General features: G+C 37.5%; 1 protein-coding gene across 3 annotated transcripts in view; it reads left to right on the top strand.

The window, feature by feature from the left end:
- The window catches only part of LOC150092492 (cholinephosphotransferase 1-like), a 195506-nt gene that overhangs the window by 148238 nt on the left and 31129 nt on the right, over positions 1-16139 (top strand). For all 3 annotated transcript variants that reach the window (XM_090414333.1, XM_090414334.1, XM_090414332.1), the window contains exon 6: positions 8408-8492. In XM_090414333.1, the coding sequence (XP_090270459.1) occupies positions 8408-8492 (85 nt within the window). The remainder of the gene's footprint in view (positions 1-8407; positions 8493-16139) is intronic.

Raw genomic sequence — 16139 nt, 5'->3', positions numbered from 1 at the left:
AATGATTGCAATGCCTTGCCTGAGAAGGTGATGTCTGCAAAAAATTTGAGTGTGTATAAAGTGTGGTATGATGAGCTGTGTGTATGACAGAAGGACCTCCTAGATGAGTCTGACTCCTTGGGATAATAATAATAAAATTTTAAGTTAGTTAAAAAAAAGAATTTTTACAGAGCCAAAGATTATAACAATTTAGGAGGCAGTATGGAGCAATATCATGGCATGAGAAATTACAAGAGAATGATGTTAGCATGCCTGGAAAATGGTCAAGGGATGCTTGAGGGGAGTAATATTTAATTCCATACACAGAATCATGGGGATAAATCAAATGGGCTGTATCATGCTAAGCAGAAGTGCAAAAAAAATATATATATATATGTATATATACACACACACAAGGGTGGTCTGAAAAGTTCTTGGCCTAACAATAAAAAAACGAATTTATAATTTCAAAATTAATTTTATTTTTCAGCATAATTTCCCTGAAGACTAATATATTTATTCCAGTGATGCTTGGGCGCTATTATCCCATTCCTGTAGTATTTCTCAGTAAGATCTGCAAAATACCCCTCTACAGCTGTAATCACCTCTTGATTCGAAGAGAAACGCTGACCAGCGAGAAAGAGATAGAAGTCAGAGGGAGTCAAATCTGGGGAATAGGTTGGATGTTCCAACAATTCATAGTGCAGATTCTTTAATTTTCCTATTGCCAAAACACTTGATTTTTTGCGAAAAAATATGACTTTTTTCGTTTACAAACCCGGTCTTTTCTTATGAATTTTTTCGTCTAGTCTGGTTAAAAGATTGAAATAATATTCCCCCGTTATTGTTTTATCCTTTTCAAGATAATTAATAAATAAAATGCCTTTAGCATCCCAAAACACCGACGCCATGACCTTTTCTGCTGATGGAACAGACTTTGTTTTTTTTGGTACTGAACAACTGGCTTCTGTCCACTATTTTGACTGCTGTTTGGGTTCTTGTGTAATGGTGAATCTAAGTCTCATCCATAGTAATAAATAGATGCACAAAATCAGTTTTATTCTTGTTAAAACATTCCAAGCACTATTCAGAGATTTTCATGCGAGTGTATTTTTGATCTGCTGTGAGCAAGCATGACACCTGTCTTGCACAGAGCTTTTTCGTTTGCAATTCTTCATGCAAATTATATCTTACACATTCTTTTGAAATTCCTATAGTCTCAGCGATTTCAAGAAATTTTACTCTCCGGTCATCCAATACCACATCGTGCACCAGTGGTGCACTCAGGATTTGATCAGGGGTCATATACACATTGCATATGACCCATGACTGCGCATCTTCAGTGATCGCTGAAGATGCGCAGTCATTATGTATTTTACCTGTGATCTCCTCTGCCCTAGCTTGGGCAAGCAAAGTAGCGCTTGGTCCGCACGAGCAATACTTCATTCGCCTTGTGTTCACAGCGGCCGTGATTGCCGAGGGCTATAGGGTATTTCCACCTTATGTGACCGCTAATTCATAAATGGTATAGAAATAGAAGATACGACACAATATAACTTTTGAAAAAAAAATGAAGTTTAATTAGGAAAACATTTTTGGAAATTTTTCTAGTGTTTTTTTTCCCTTTTGTGGGGGGGGACCCAGGCCCCTTTGCCCCCCCCCCCCCAGATGCACCACTGTCTTGCACTTGATCAGTGATTTCTGGTGTTGTTACACTTTTTGAACGTCCTTTACAGATCATCTTCAAGGCAAACTATATCCAACACGCTGTTTTGAAATGCCTATAGTCTCAGCAGTTTCACGCACTTTGACTCGCCGGTCATCCAATACCATATCGTGCACTTGATCAATGATTTCTGGTGTTGTTACATTATTGGACGCCCTTCACATGGATCATCTTCAAGGCTGGTATGGCCACGTTTAAACTCGGCAGCCCATTTCTTAATTGTTGAAAATGAAGGAGAAGAGTGCCCATAAATGCATTTTTGGAAATTATGGAGACAACTACCGTGTTTGAATAAAAACTTTAGTTTACTATTACTAAAATTTTACAATTCGACGTTTCGACCTTTATGTTAAGGTCATCTTCTGGAGCGTACAAATATACACAGGAAACAAGTTATACTACAATCATACTGGTTCGTTAAAGACACTGACTAACCGTTACCACAATTGTTGGCCTGACCTCTGGTGGGGAAAAAAGTGCCCATAAACTTTTATGAACTTTTTTATGGATTTTATATGGATTACTGTGCACAGATTTGGTCACCAGGTTTGCAGAAGGATGATGTTGGAGAGAGTTCAGAGACAATTGACTAAATTGGTTTCTGGAATGTGGAATATGAAAACAGATTGAGAGAATGCTAATTACAGAGCCTAGTGGATAGAAGGAAAAGGACAGACATGATTGAGACATAAGTTGGTAAGGGGTAATTGCAAGATTAACGTTGATGAGATTTTTTCATAGAATATCTGGAGATGGGGGAGAATGAGAGGCCATGCCTGGAAGCTGTATAAGGTGGATGTGAGCGGTAATTTTTTTTTTTTTTTTTTGCAGGGAACAGTGGTGGTTGAGTGGAATGCATTGCCTGAGAGTGTGGTGAGTGCAGAGACAGTGAATGTATTTAAGTCAAAGTATGACGAGCTGTGCATGTAAGAGTGGGACCTCCTGCAATGAGTCTCTTGACTCCACGGAGGTCTGTTGATAATAATAATATATATATTGAGGGAATATAAAGAGGTGATCAGTAAGCTCATGAGCAGATGACTTCTCAAGTAGAGAAGGCAAAATCAAATTATCCCCATCACAGAAAATTAGCTGAGCAAATCAAAAGAAAATCCTCAATGAATTCTTTGCTTGCACATGACAAGTAGGAATGATTATGAAAGGATTGACAGAAGTAGAAGTGATAAGTTGAATTACTGAAAGCCCACTTACGCTAGATCCCATCTTTATTCCTCATCTCTTCACCATCCTACACACACACACAAAATATAATTCATACATTTTAAAAGATAAAAAGAAGAACTCCAGATTTTACTCAGTGAGTACAATCCAGAAAATACTCTTTTCTAATCCTGCTTAACACAACATTCTGACATTCATTATAGATTCCATTTCCATCCAGATTCCATTCAAAAATTTCTGCACTTAAAATTTCTCCATCAAAATTGTTAATCTACATAAAAGTCACAATATCAGAGTTGCCCATCCTAGTCATATGTAGCCTCCATCAATCTCTAAATGACAGTTACCTCCTCTATAAGCATTGAGGTGTTGACAGAATTCCTTGTTCTTGGAGTCTTCCTTATATAGGTTAGACCTGCAGAGATTTTGAAATAATAAGAAAGACAAAACATCTTTAGTGATGCAGCATGCAAAAGGAGAGAAAAAAAATTGGGACTTGCATATCATTCTCCTACACAAGTCATGTCATCGATTGGGATAAAGTCATGCCTTATCTTGAAGTAAACTTCCTCTTATGTCATACACTATCTGATCAAAAATACCTGGACACCCCTTCAGTGTATATGGCTATATACATCACAGTTGTGATGTTATAGCTCATACAGGTATAAAAGGAAGTACATAATCTTGCAATCTCCATAGACAAACAATAACAGAAAAATGGCTTGTACATAAGAGCTCAGTGATTTTCAATGTGGCACTATCATAGGATGCCACCTTTGCAAAAACTCAGTTTGTGAAATTTCTGCCCTGGTACAGCTGCCCCAATCAATTGTGATGTTGCTCTTAGGCATTTCCACTTCACAATGACAACAGCATGGGCCACATACAATCAGAATGGGATGATGCTGAAGCATGAAGGGAATTGCCAAAATCTAGTGGAAAACCTTTCCAGAAGCTTAAAAACATTACAGCAACATAGGGTTCCATGCATATTTAATACCTTTCATATAAGAATGAGAATTGGGATGAGCAGGCATCCTGATATTTTTGTTCAGATAGTGTATCAGAATTTACTACTATAAATTAAAGATATAAGAAATTATATTCTTGGTTTCATCCTTTATCGAAGTGTAAGCAAACAGTGTTTGTGCATGAAGTATCTTCATGACTAGGCTACTTGTATATAGAGGCTTGACATCAGTTACTTTAGTATCTCATAATGCAAAGTACACACCCTTTTAGATGTTTATAATGCTATGCATTATACACATCTTCCATCCCTGGAAGTTACAAAAGGAAGCCGTGAGCAAGATGGTGAGGAGTGGTTTCTTTGTGTGGAGAGTGGTTGAATCGTGGAATGCATTGCCTCATAGAGTGGTGAGAGCAAGAACAGTCAGTTAGTTCAGGAATGGTATGATAGACTTTGTGTTTCCTAGGAAGGACCTCCCACAATGAGTCTCTTGACTCCATGGAGGCCTGCATAATAATAATTTAAGGGAAGGGTCACCACCGAGACCCAGAAGAGAGACCAAGATTGAAATAATGCAGAAGTCATATATTTTCCATATATAAAAGTAGTAAAAAGTTAATACTAATTTATAATATCACCAAGTGAAAAAAAAAAACTTTCAGCATTTATCTCTAATCCAGAGTATTTTAATAGTAAGGTGTGACACCTTTTGACTACTTGTGTATGGGAAATATGGCTTCTTGGTATCTCTTCTGGGTATGGCTCCCACTGATGAGATCTCAATAACGTTCAAAACTGGTCTGGGTAATAGCCCTTCCCATAATGTATAGCATTATCCACATCTGAAAGGGTGTGCTTTGCACTATGGGATACTAAAGCAATTGATGTGATAACAAGTAGCCCAGTGGCGAAGATGCTTCACTTTCCACAAACATTGTTTGTTTACATTTGGATAAAAGATTAAACCAAGAATATAATTTCTCAGCAACTTTAATTTATAGTATAACCAAGTGAAAAATAACTTTCAGAATTTACTACTGTCGTTCACTTGCATGGCTTGAACAACAAAAACTGAGGAATTATCTTAAAAGTGATCTCTGGAAATAATTGATTATATTTCTTACTATTACTTTTCTAACAATCTTACATTTATTTACGCATATTTCATTTATCACCCCAAAGACGCCACCTGTTCATTTTGGGAAACTAGTCTGTTTTCTTCTGAACTATTTAACTTAATTATTTTTATTGATGACTTTCTTTAAATTAATTAGTGTGTGTGTGTGTGTGTGTGAGAGAGAGAATTTTCAATGCTTCTTGCTGAATAATAGTGGAACTTCACAGAACAAAGTTCTGATTTCTATTATTTGTCTATTTTTATTCTTTGATAAAATGAATGATTCATAATATTCACAACAGTTTATTACTCAGGATTTTCATTCAAAAGAGGGAAATTGGCCCCAAGAACACAGATAACTAGACATAAAATACCCTTAGAGGGTGCAGCAGAGGAATAGCAAGCTGGCTGCACTGAATTGCTTAAATTAGGGGATTCGACCCAACATGGACTGACTAGATTCGATGTCTTTACAGACATCACATAAATTTTGCATTGATCTTTTAAAGTCTTAGCATATCAACATTTCCATCTTCATGCCAGTGTTATCTAGACCAGTGGTTCTTAACCTTTTCGAAGTCACCGAACACTTTTGATTATAAAACAAAAATTTGGGGAACACCAAAAGCATTCAGGTCATAAAGCTAGCAATAAAAATATGCATGGACTTGCCTTTTATAAAAATGGAACTTATTTTAATGCGATACTTGAGCTTGTTGGCTTTTGCAGTTTTCATGCAATATCAGGTCTAATATGTGATATAGATACCCTCATCTCTTTGTCTACATTAGTAAGTCTTTCACGCTTTTTAGTTTTTATATTGGTTAATATTGAGAAACTGAGCTCTCACAAATATGTTGAAAACTAACAAAATTTTCAGTGTCCTTGTGGAGAGAGAGCTGGGTATTCGGCTTGGACAAAAAATTCCTCAAGAGATATTTCAGGGAATTTCATTTTTAGAGTACGATCCGTTGGCAAGGTAACTAATTGTTCTTCTTGTTACGAAAATTCTCAACTCGATGTATTAACTGTGCCAAATGGATTTCATATCCAGTCATAATTGTGTGTATTTAAAGAAGGAAAGTAACTTTAAATCTTTTCTTCCGATATTGTTAAATGTTCTGTTATAACGGAAATAATTTCCGCAACATTTTATTAAGGATCAAAGGAAACATATCCGCTGTATTTTTTTCTGATATGCAGTTTTTCCAAAAAGTTACTTTTTTTCCTGAAAAGGTGACAATTTGTCAGTGGATGTCAAAATATTTTCATTTTTCCCTTGGATACTTGTATTAACGCTATTTAAGTAATTAAAAGTATCTGCTTGATACACTATTTCAGCACACCAAACATTTTGAAGGCATTTTACAAAAGCATCTGTATCTTCATTTTGAAAAAAGGCCAATAATTCATTCTTAAGTTCTAAAATTTGGAATAGCACTTTACCCTGGATAACCATCTTATTTCAGTGTGCAAAAGTAAAGATTCATAATCGGCTTCCATAGATATGCAAAGTTTTTTTTGAAATGTGTGCTTTTAAAAGTCTTGACATATTTACAACTTGGTCTAGTATTTGATTTTAATATTGCCATTAATGTTTTTGAAACTAGAGATTATCTGTGCAAAAAACAGTGCGTAGATATAATATTTGGGTTTATTTTCTTGCAAGGGTAACAAATCCTTTAATAGAGCCCACCATCAATGGAGCACCGTCCATACAAATTCCTACACACAGCTCCCATGAAATTTTAAAATTTTCTAAATATGATGTAATAGAATCAAAATATCTTGTCCTGTTACACATTCAGTAAGTTCTCTGCAGCATAGAAATCGATTCGCATTTCGTTTTCATTAATGAAATGAACGAATCCTAGTACATGAGCTTTACCGCTAATGTCAGCGTACTCGTCAATTTGTAAAGCAAAATATTGTTTGGAAAGTTTATTGGTAACTCTTTTCTCAGTATCATCTAACATATCTTTAATTTTTTATTGTTTCGTCCGGATGAGGAATTTTCGTAATTTCCTTTTTTCCTTCGTCGCCAAACATAATGTTTACTATTTCACAACATGATGGTAAAATAAGAGACTCTGCTATAGTATGTGGTTTTAATTTTACAGAAATGAATTCAGCTACATTACATGATGCAAGTTGTGCCTCATCGGAAATTTTAAGTCTTTTCGAAATATTTTACTTGTTTAACTTGCATGTCCAACAAGCACTTGAAATAATCTTTAGTTTTTGAAACAAGATTGGTGTGCTTCATATCAAAGTGTCATGTGACATTTTTCACCTGCAGAACCCCAGTTAAGAACCACTGATCTAGACAATTTATGAAAAGCAATGCAGTGTATTATTATACACAAGCAAAAGATTATCTTTTGGCAGTTACTGATCTACACAATATTTCTGTTTTCTTTCTTATGGGATGAATACATGCTTCTTTATTATTAAGTATTAATCATACAGATTGCATTAATAGCAGAAATCATCAGAAAATGACAGAAATAAAGCTAGCATTACTTGCTTATGGGCTAGTTAACATTATAACCTTTTTTGGGGTTTAATTTTTCCTTTAACTAGTCACAAACTGATTTTGATGTTTTAAGTGTTAAAGTAAATCTTTTAGAAATGAAAAGATTACAGACTAGATTAGGGGAGGGGCAGCTATATATATATATTATTATTATTATCATCTGAGACCTCCAGGGAGTCAAGGACTCATCAAGGGAGGCTGTAAATTACCCAACCCAGCTATCATACCTTCCCTTAAATTCATTTACACTATATGCACTCACTACCCCAAAGGGTAGTGAGTGCATCTAGTGTAAATTATTCTGCTCACTCACTGCTCTCTGAGAGAAAAACCTAGCTCTTACCTCTTTCTTGACTGAGAACAACCTTAACTTCCATGGATGCCCCGTGTTCTCTCCCTGTCTTTGATATAACGAAAAATTTCATCATTTGAATGCTATAACACCCATTCAAAAGTTTATAGACCTCTATCATATCACCCCTCTTTCTCCTGTTAACTAGAGTCTGTAATCCATATACTTGCAATCTGTCCTCATAATCTAAATCCCATAATCCGGATATAATCTTTGTAACTCTTCTTTGCACCCTTTCCACAGCTTCTTTATCCCCTTGAAACCCGGGAGACCAAATCTGCGCACAGTAGTCCAAGTGTGGTCTTATCAAAGCCTTATAAAGAGGCAAAATGACTTTCTTATCCTTTACATGTCAAAGTTTATATTTATAAATATAAATTGTTGGGAGATGAGATAGATGGGTCCCTTAAATTTGAAACCTCCTGCTATAACCTAAAATTATTTTTATGAATTAAGTCATGAAGAGGTTTTAAGAATTTTATATGCAGTTATACATAAGAATTTATATCAAAATATTTAATGAAAAAAATTTTTTTTTTCAGAGTTGATGTCTCAGAAGCTCAGTTTATCATGATGCTAGTTCACTTTCTTACTGCAATTTTTGGTCAACATTTTTGGCGGACTGATGTAAGAATACTCATTTTATTATTTCATGGATCTTTTATTTGATGTATAGCTATATCTCAGTTATCTGATCATATTGGGAAATCAATTTGCTTACCAGTTAAACTGAAGGTACATTTAACTGAACGTACAGCGACATATTCAGCTAGTATATATTGTTCCAGTAGCAGTCAATGTGTTAATTCAGTCAAAAATTGGCTAACTGAGGAATTTGTTATTTGAAGGTCATATGGATCAGATAATTGAGATATCACTATATTATTATCATCATTACCTGAATTCCATATATATTCGAAAGGCTCATCATGGAAATTTCATCCTGTTGCTATCTCTTCAATACAACAACAACTTAAATTTATTTGTTGTCTTTATACCTCTTGTTCTTCCTTTACAATGCAATACATTTCACTCATTTACAATTCTCTATGCGAAATATTTTCTTCTAATGTATTAAATTGCTACTTTCCCAAGGTACAACATATGAGTGAAATAATTCTCGTGGAAAGGCTTAGACGTTGGTTATGCATTTTCATTATATTATTTCAGGAAATTACAACGTACTAGGATATACATTAAAATAAATTTTAATATATTTCTATATTTCGGCAACGTCACACTGCCATTTTCAAGAACTTAGGTACAAGATACGTGCACACAGGCACAGCAAAAACAATAAATGAGTAAGAAGAATGAAGCTATTATTTCTCCTAAAGTCCTGATGGTGCCCTCTAGCTGGCGATGTTGGTATTCTTGGGCGATTGGGCTGAAGGTCTTCTGATGTAGGTTTCCCAAATTTGAGGAAGTCTCATGCAGCCAAATTTGTTGAGGTTTGGCTCGTTTCTTAGGGCTGAAGCTGATTCTATGAAAAGCCTTTCACATCTGTATTTGCTACGGTGTATTATCCTGGCTTTTTTCCACCGTATTCTATGGCAGGTATCCAGAGCATGGTCAGCAAAGACCAGAGTGGCTGTATTGGTGAAACCGGATGAAGTCCTTGTGTTCTGAAATTCTGATATTTGCTGTCCTGCCTGTTTGGCCGAAGTAGGACAGCTTACAGCTGCAAGGGACCTGGTACACACCAGGTAGGTCTAAGGGGGAAGGTTGGTCTTTTGTTGAGCGGATAAGGGATGCCAATTTTTTATATGGTTTGTAACAAGAAGTTAAGTTATGTTTTTTTAGGATTTTTGTGATTTTTTCTGAGGTGCCTCGGATGTAAGGTATGGTGATGGATTTAGAGTAATCCTTGTTGTGAGGGGGGGGTTTGTGGTTTACTGGTTTTAATATTTTTTGGATTTTTTTAGGGGGGTAGCCATTGGCTGAGAACGTGTTGAGGATGTGGTTTTGTTCTGTGGTTAGGGCATTGTCATTCGAGCAGATAAGTTTAGCCCTGTTGTGTAGTGTCTTAATGACTCCATATTGTTGTGGGGGGGGGGGATTGTTGGTGAATGTATCTGCCTGTATGGGTGGGTTTTCTGTGTACTGAGAAAACCAAGGTTCCATCAGGCTGGCGGGTGACTAGTTTGTCTAAGAACGGAACGCAGTTGTTTTTTTCCTCTTCCAGGGCGAATTTGATTCTGGGGTGTTGGTTGTTTAAGTGTGTTAAGAAGGAGAGGAGTGCATCGGAGCCATGTGGCCAAATAGCGAATACATCATCTACATAGCGAAGCCAAATGGTTGGTTTTTGTGGGGCAGAGTTCAAGGCTTGCTCTTCAAAAGTCTCCATATAAAAGTTGGCCAAGGGTGGGGAGAGTGGAGAACCCATGGCTTTCCCCTCTATTTGTTTGTAGAATTTTCCTTGCCAAACAAAATAGCCTGAGTTCATTGTGAACTGAGATAGGGCTCTGATATCGGGAGGAAATTTAGCTTGGATTAGCTCTAAGGATTCTTTGAGAGGGACATTCGTAAATAAGGAGGAGACATCAAAATTGACCATTATGTCAGTGTGTTTGAGTGTAAGGTTTTCTATGCTGGCTTTGAAGTGGGCTGCGTTTTTTATGTATGAAGGTGTGTTGCCAGTATAGTGTGAAGAGCTTTGGCCAAATGTTTAGCTAGTTTGTATGTGGGGGAATCAATGCCATCCACTATGGGACGTAATGGCACATTTTCCTTGTGAATTTTTGGAGTCCATAAATACAGGGGGGGTATGGAGTTATATGGTTTTTAGTTTGTTGGTGATTTCCACAGGCCAAGAAGTGACCTTCTTTCAGTTCACAATGAACTCAGGCTATTTTGTTTGGCAAGGAAAATTCTACAAACAAATAGAGGGGACAGCCATGGGTTCTCCACTCTCCCCACCCTTGGCCAACTTTTATATGGAGACTTTTGAAGAGCAAGCCTTGAACTCTGCCCCACAAAAACCAACCATTTGGCTTCGCTATGTAGATGATGTATTCGCTATTTGGCCACATGGCTCCGATGCACTCCTCTCCTTCTTAACACACTTAAACAGCCAACACCCCAGAATCAAATTCGCCCTGGAAGAGGAAAAAAAACAACTGCATTCTGTTCTTAGACACACTAAATACCTGCCAGCCTGATGGAACCTTGGTTTTCTCAGTATATAGAAAACCCACCCATACAGGCAGATACATTCACCAACAATCCCCCCCCCCCTCACAACAATATGGAGTCATTAAGACACTACACAAAAGGGCTAAACTTATCTGCTCGAATGACAATGTCCTAACCACAGAACGAAACCACATCCTCAACACGTTCTCAGCCAATGGCTACCCCCCAAAAAAATCCAAAAAATATTAAAACCAGTAAACCACAACCCCCCCCCCCCTCACAACAAGGATTACTCTAAATCCATCACCATACCTTACATCCGAGGCACCTCAGAAAAAAATCACAAAAATCCTAAAAAAACATAACTTAACTTCTTGTTACAAACCATATAAAAAATTGGCATCCCTTATCCACTCAACAAAAGACCAACCTCCCCCCCTTAGACCTACCTGGTGCGTACCAGGTCCCTTGCAGCTGTAAGCTGTCCTACTTCGGCCAAACAGGCAGGACAGCAAATATCAGAATTTCAGAACACAAGGACTACATCCGGTTTCACCAATACAGCCACTCTGGTCTTGCTGACCATGCTCTGGATACCTGCCATAGAATACGGTGGAAAAAAGCCAGGATAATACACCGTAGCAAATACAGATATGAAAGGCTTTTCATAGAATCAGCTTCAGCCCTAAGAAACGAGCCAAACCTCAACAAATTTGGCTGCATGAGACTTCCTCAAATTTGGGAAACCTACATCAGAAGACCTTCAGCCCAATCACCCAAGAATACCAACATCGCCCGCTAGAGGGCACCATCAGGACTTTAGGAGAAATAGCTTCATTCTTCTTACTCATTTATTGTTTTTGCTGTGCCTGTGTGCATGTATCTTGTACCTAAGTTCTTGAAAATGGCAGCGTGACATTGCCGAAATATAGAAATATATTAAAATTTATTTTAATGTATATCCTAGTATGTTGTAATTTCCTGAAATAATATAGTGAAAAAGAGTGAAATAACATAATGTGGAACCAGACATAAAAAAAGAAGAGGGAATAAAAGGTATTACCAAAGAGATCAGGCCTAGTCATTTTAATCTCCAACTTTAGATGGCCCAAGACTATCAGTGATCCAAAGTTATCCATGCTAAATCCAATTGTATGGAAAGCAACTACATGAGTTTTTTCTCCAAATCTTTTCATGACTTATCCATTGATGGAGAATGATTGTGTCAATATTGAGAGTAACTCATTAACTGGTAGGGCTCGATGTAGAGAAGGAATTGACTATTGGTAATTTTGTTCTTTTAAAGCACTGCTTTGAAGATACCATCAAGATGACTTGTTGGTATCCAAGCTATTTAGCATTCTTCTGATGCTACTTTTAGCTAAAGATAAGGAGACGTGCGGTGATATCACCTCCCACTATATTTAGCATTCTTCTGATGCTACTTTTAGCTAAAGATAAGGAGACGTGCGGTGATATCACCTCCCACTATATTTAGCATTCTTCTGATGCTACTTTTAGCTAAAGATAAGGAGACGTGCGGTGATATCACCTCCCACTATATCAAAAAAGTTCTTTGCACAATATGAAGTGAATTGGCTTGATCCTCTATGAAGAAGTTGGAGAAAAATGAAAGTGAGTATCCAGATGGAATATCCAACCATTCCATCCGGATGTGAGTAAAGTGGAAACATTGAAAGGTCAGTTGTGCCTAATGGCTTTGAAGGATCAGAAGACATGACTTCTTTGAGCAGGAGGAAAGTTTTCTACACTTAGCCAACACAGAGCTGGCATTAATTTTGTCTTTTGCTGACACCAGATTCTTGCTTTGAACCCCTTCTGATATGCTGAAATTTTTTTCTTGGCCTTGGTGCAGTTGTTAGATCTCAAAGCTAGGATAGTGATTAGAGTTTTTATTGAGATTCAGGATAGTCTTCATTCCAGCAAGAATTATTTGAGCTATCTGATAGCAGTAGATGCTTGGATTAACCTCCCAAATATCCATGTGTATGAAATATGTCACTTATCTTAAACTTCATATCCATGTTATTTCAATTTTAATAGGCACTTTGCATTCATAACAACTTTTTTTGTATACACATCGTGGTCAAGAGAATAGAAGCAGTCACTCTTGCAATGAGACTTCTGCAGTGAAAATTAAAAAGATCTTTCACAATTATTATAATATTGAACCAATTAATATTATAATATTTTGGCCTCGGTTGGCTCTTCCTGGCTACAGGATATTGGCATTAGTGAAACATGGCTGATGGAAGAGGACATAGTTAGCGGGATAGAATGTGTAGGTTATAGTGTGTTTAGGAGGGACAGTGAGAATAAAATGGGGGAAGGAGTGTTATTAATGATAGCTGATGAACTGCAGCCAAGGAGAATTGAAGTTGTATTGCAGGATAGTTAAAAGAGCTAATTTGAGACTATTTGGAGTGAGATTGTGACTAGCAGAACAAAATATACAGTTGGGTGCTGCTATAGACCAGGTGATGGAATAGATGGTGGAGACAGTATGCATAAACAAATTGATGAAATGAGTGGAAGGAGGGTAATTATTATGGGGGATTTCAACTATAGTAACATTGACTGGAAGGAGGAGAGGACACATGTAAGGAAGGAACTGGATTTTATTCAATTATTAAGGGATAGCTATCTGAGACAGCATGTAATAGAAAATACTAGGGGTTTGAGAGTGCTTGACCTGGTAATAGCATCTGAGAATTTGACTGTAATGAATATGACCATGTTGCCATCTATTGGTGAGTGAGATCATAAAGTCTTGACCTGGGAAGTGGCTAAAGGTGTGGAAATTTTGATTAAGACAGGGTATATGTGGAATTACTGTGCTGGCAAGTATGACAAGCTTAGGAGATTGCTTGATTCAGTACCATGGCATGTAAAACTGCAAGGGCTGGATGTCGATAGAACATGGGAAGTGGTCAAGGAGCATTTACAGGAGGTTATGGCTGATTGTATACCTAGGGTCCGAATAGTAAACCAAGTAGGAGTTAAATGGATGAATAACACCATTAAGCTTGAGCTGCAAAAAAAAAGAAACAACTGTGGAGGGAATTTAAAGAGAAAGGTGACCTGCAGGCCAGAAGGGTTACGAGTGTGGTAAGGAAAGCAAAAGCGGATTATGAAAGGAAAACTAGCTATGCAAGCTAAAGAGAATCCCAAACAGTTCTTTAAATATGCTGTAAGCAAAAAAAAAAAAAAAACTGTACACCGCAGAATGATTTTAAGGAATGCTGATGGTAAGGAGGTCACTGAATCAGTCGATATAGTGGAATTATTGAGTGAGCACTTTGCAAGAGTATATCATCCAGGTGGTGATACTGAAAGAATGAAGGAGCCATTAGTTTATACGGGAATTGTGATGAGTGGAGGTGAATAGTCTATTACAGAACCTTAATGTGAATACATCTGTGGGATTGGATGGTATACCGGCATGGGTCTTACGTGAAGCGGCTAAAGAATTATCATTACCCTTGACCATGTTGTTTAACCTGAGTCTCGGGTCTGGTTTAGTACCGAAGGCATGGAAAGAGGGGAAAATAGTTCCACTGCATAAAGGAGGATTCAAGACTACTGTTGCAAATTACCGACCGATCAGCATATCAGGAGTCGTTGTCAAGGTCTTGGAGAAAGTGGTCAAGGGAAAAATACAGGAATGGATTGATGAAAATGAGATACTGTACTTGGGACAGCATGGCTTTGCGAAGGGTAGATCATGCCTCGGTAACTTGCTCAAGTTTTATAACACAGTGACGGCTGAACTGGATAAGGGTAATGGGTTTAGAGTGATACTGCTGGACCTGGCTAAGGCCTTTGACAGGATACCACATGGAATTCTAATCTGTAAAATGCAACATATTGGAATGGATATAAGGTTGGTGAGAGGGATAGGTGGGTGGTTGATGGAGAGATATCAGAAAGTAGTTTATTCAGGAGTAGATTCCAAAAGACGGCCTGTGACTAGTGGTGTGCCGCAGGGTTCTGTTCTTGGACCACTGCTGTTTAATTTGTTCATTAACGATATAGGGAAGGATCTAAGAGGAACGATTCATTTGTTCACTGATGATGCAAAGTTGGGTAGGGCAATAGTGAATGCAGAAGATATCAAAATCTTGCAGGATGATTTGGATAGATTGGAGTTCTGGACTAAGGAGAATGGATGTCAATTTAATGTGACAAAATGTAAGGTTATGCATTTTGGGTGAAAAGATTAGCAGCAGTATACCACATTGGTGGAACTGTACTCCAGGAGATTGATGAGGCCAGGGACTTGGGAGTGTTGTGGATAGGGAGATGAAGTTTAGTTGACACATTGCAAAAGTGGCTAAATCAACTCATCAAATCACTTGGTTGCTGAAAAATACTTTCACGAGCAGAGACAAGCAAGTTATTGTTCCTCTGTACCGAGCCTTGATAAGACCTCATCTCGACTACTGTGCCCAGATTTGGTCACCTAGGTTTCTTCTTGATGGGGGAGGAGGTGGAGAGTATCCAGAGGCAAGTGACCAAGATGATAGCAGGTCTATGGAATGAACCTTATGAGAATAAGTTGAAGATTTGTGGTTTGCAGAAATTGGTTGATAGGTGGAAGAGGGGAGATATGATTGAGACATTTAAATTGCTGAAGGGTTTCTATAGGATTAATTCAGAGGATATTTTTGAGATCAGGACTGGTGGTGGGAGAACAAGCGGACACTTATGGAAGCTGGGCAAGAGTGTGGTTAGCAAGGGTGTTATAGCTGGGTTCTTTACTTTTAGAGTGGTAAATGAGTGGAATAAGCTGCCAGAGTCTGTTGTGGGTGCTATGACAGTGAATGGATTCAAGGCAAGGTATGATAGATACTGTGAAAATGTCGAATAGTTGTGTGGACATGTTTAGGGCCTCCCTCGATGAGTCTAAGCTCACTGGAGTCGCCCGTAGTAATAATTATAGTGCCAAAGAATACAAGAGTGGCTGAAGGAAGAACTTTCCTTAAAAAGAAACTTGGACAAAATTATTCTGAGTTTTCAAGAGGAGAGCTAACTTCCACAGTGACTTTTGAAAGAGACATGTTAAGAAAATGTCAAGGATAATTTGGTATTTCAATCAGGAGTTAGATTTCTACTATT

The sequence above is a fragment of the Typopeltis vanoorti genome, chromosome 25 (genome assembly GCF_054136105.1).
Source record: "Typopeltis vanoorti isolate ZY-2024b chromosome 25, IOZ_Tvanoo_1.0, whole genome shotgun sequence".
NCBI classification, from domain to species: Eukaryota; Metazoa; Arthropoda; class Arachnida; order Uropygi; family Thelyphonidae; genus Typopeltis; species Typopeltis vanoorti.
Note: the sequence above shows the minus strand (reverse complement) of the source record. Positions and strands in the feature narration are given on the sequence as shown.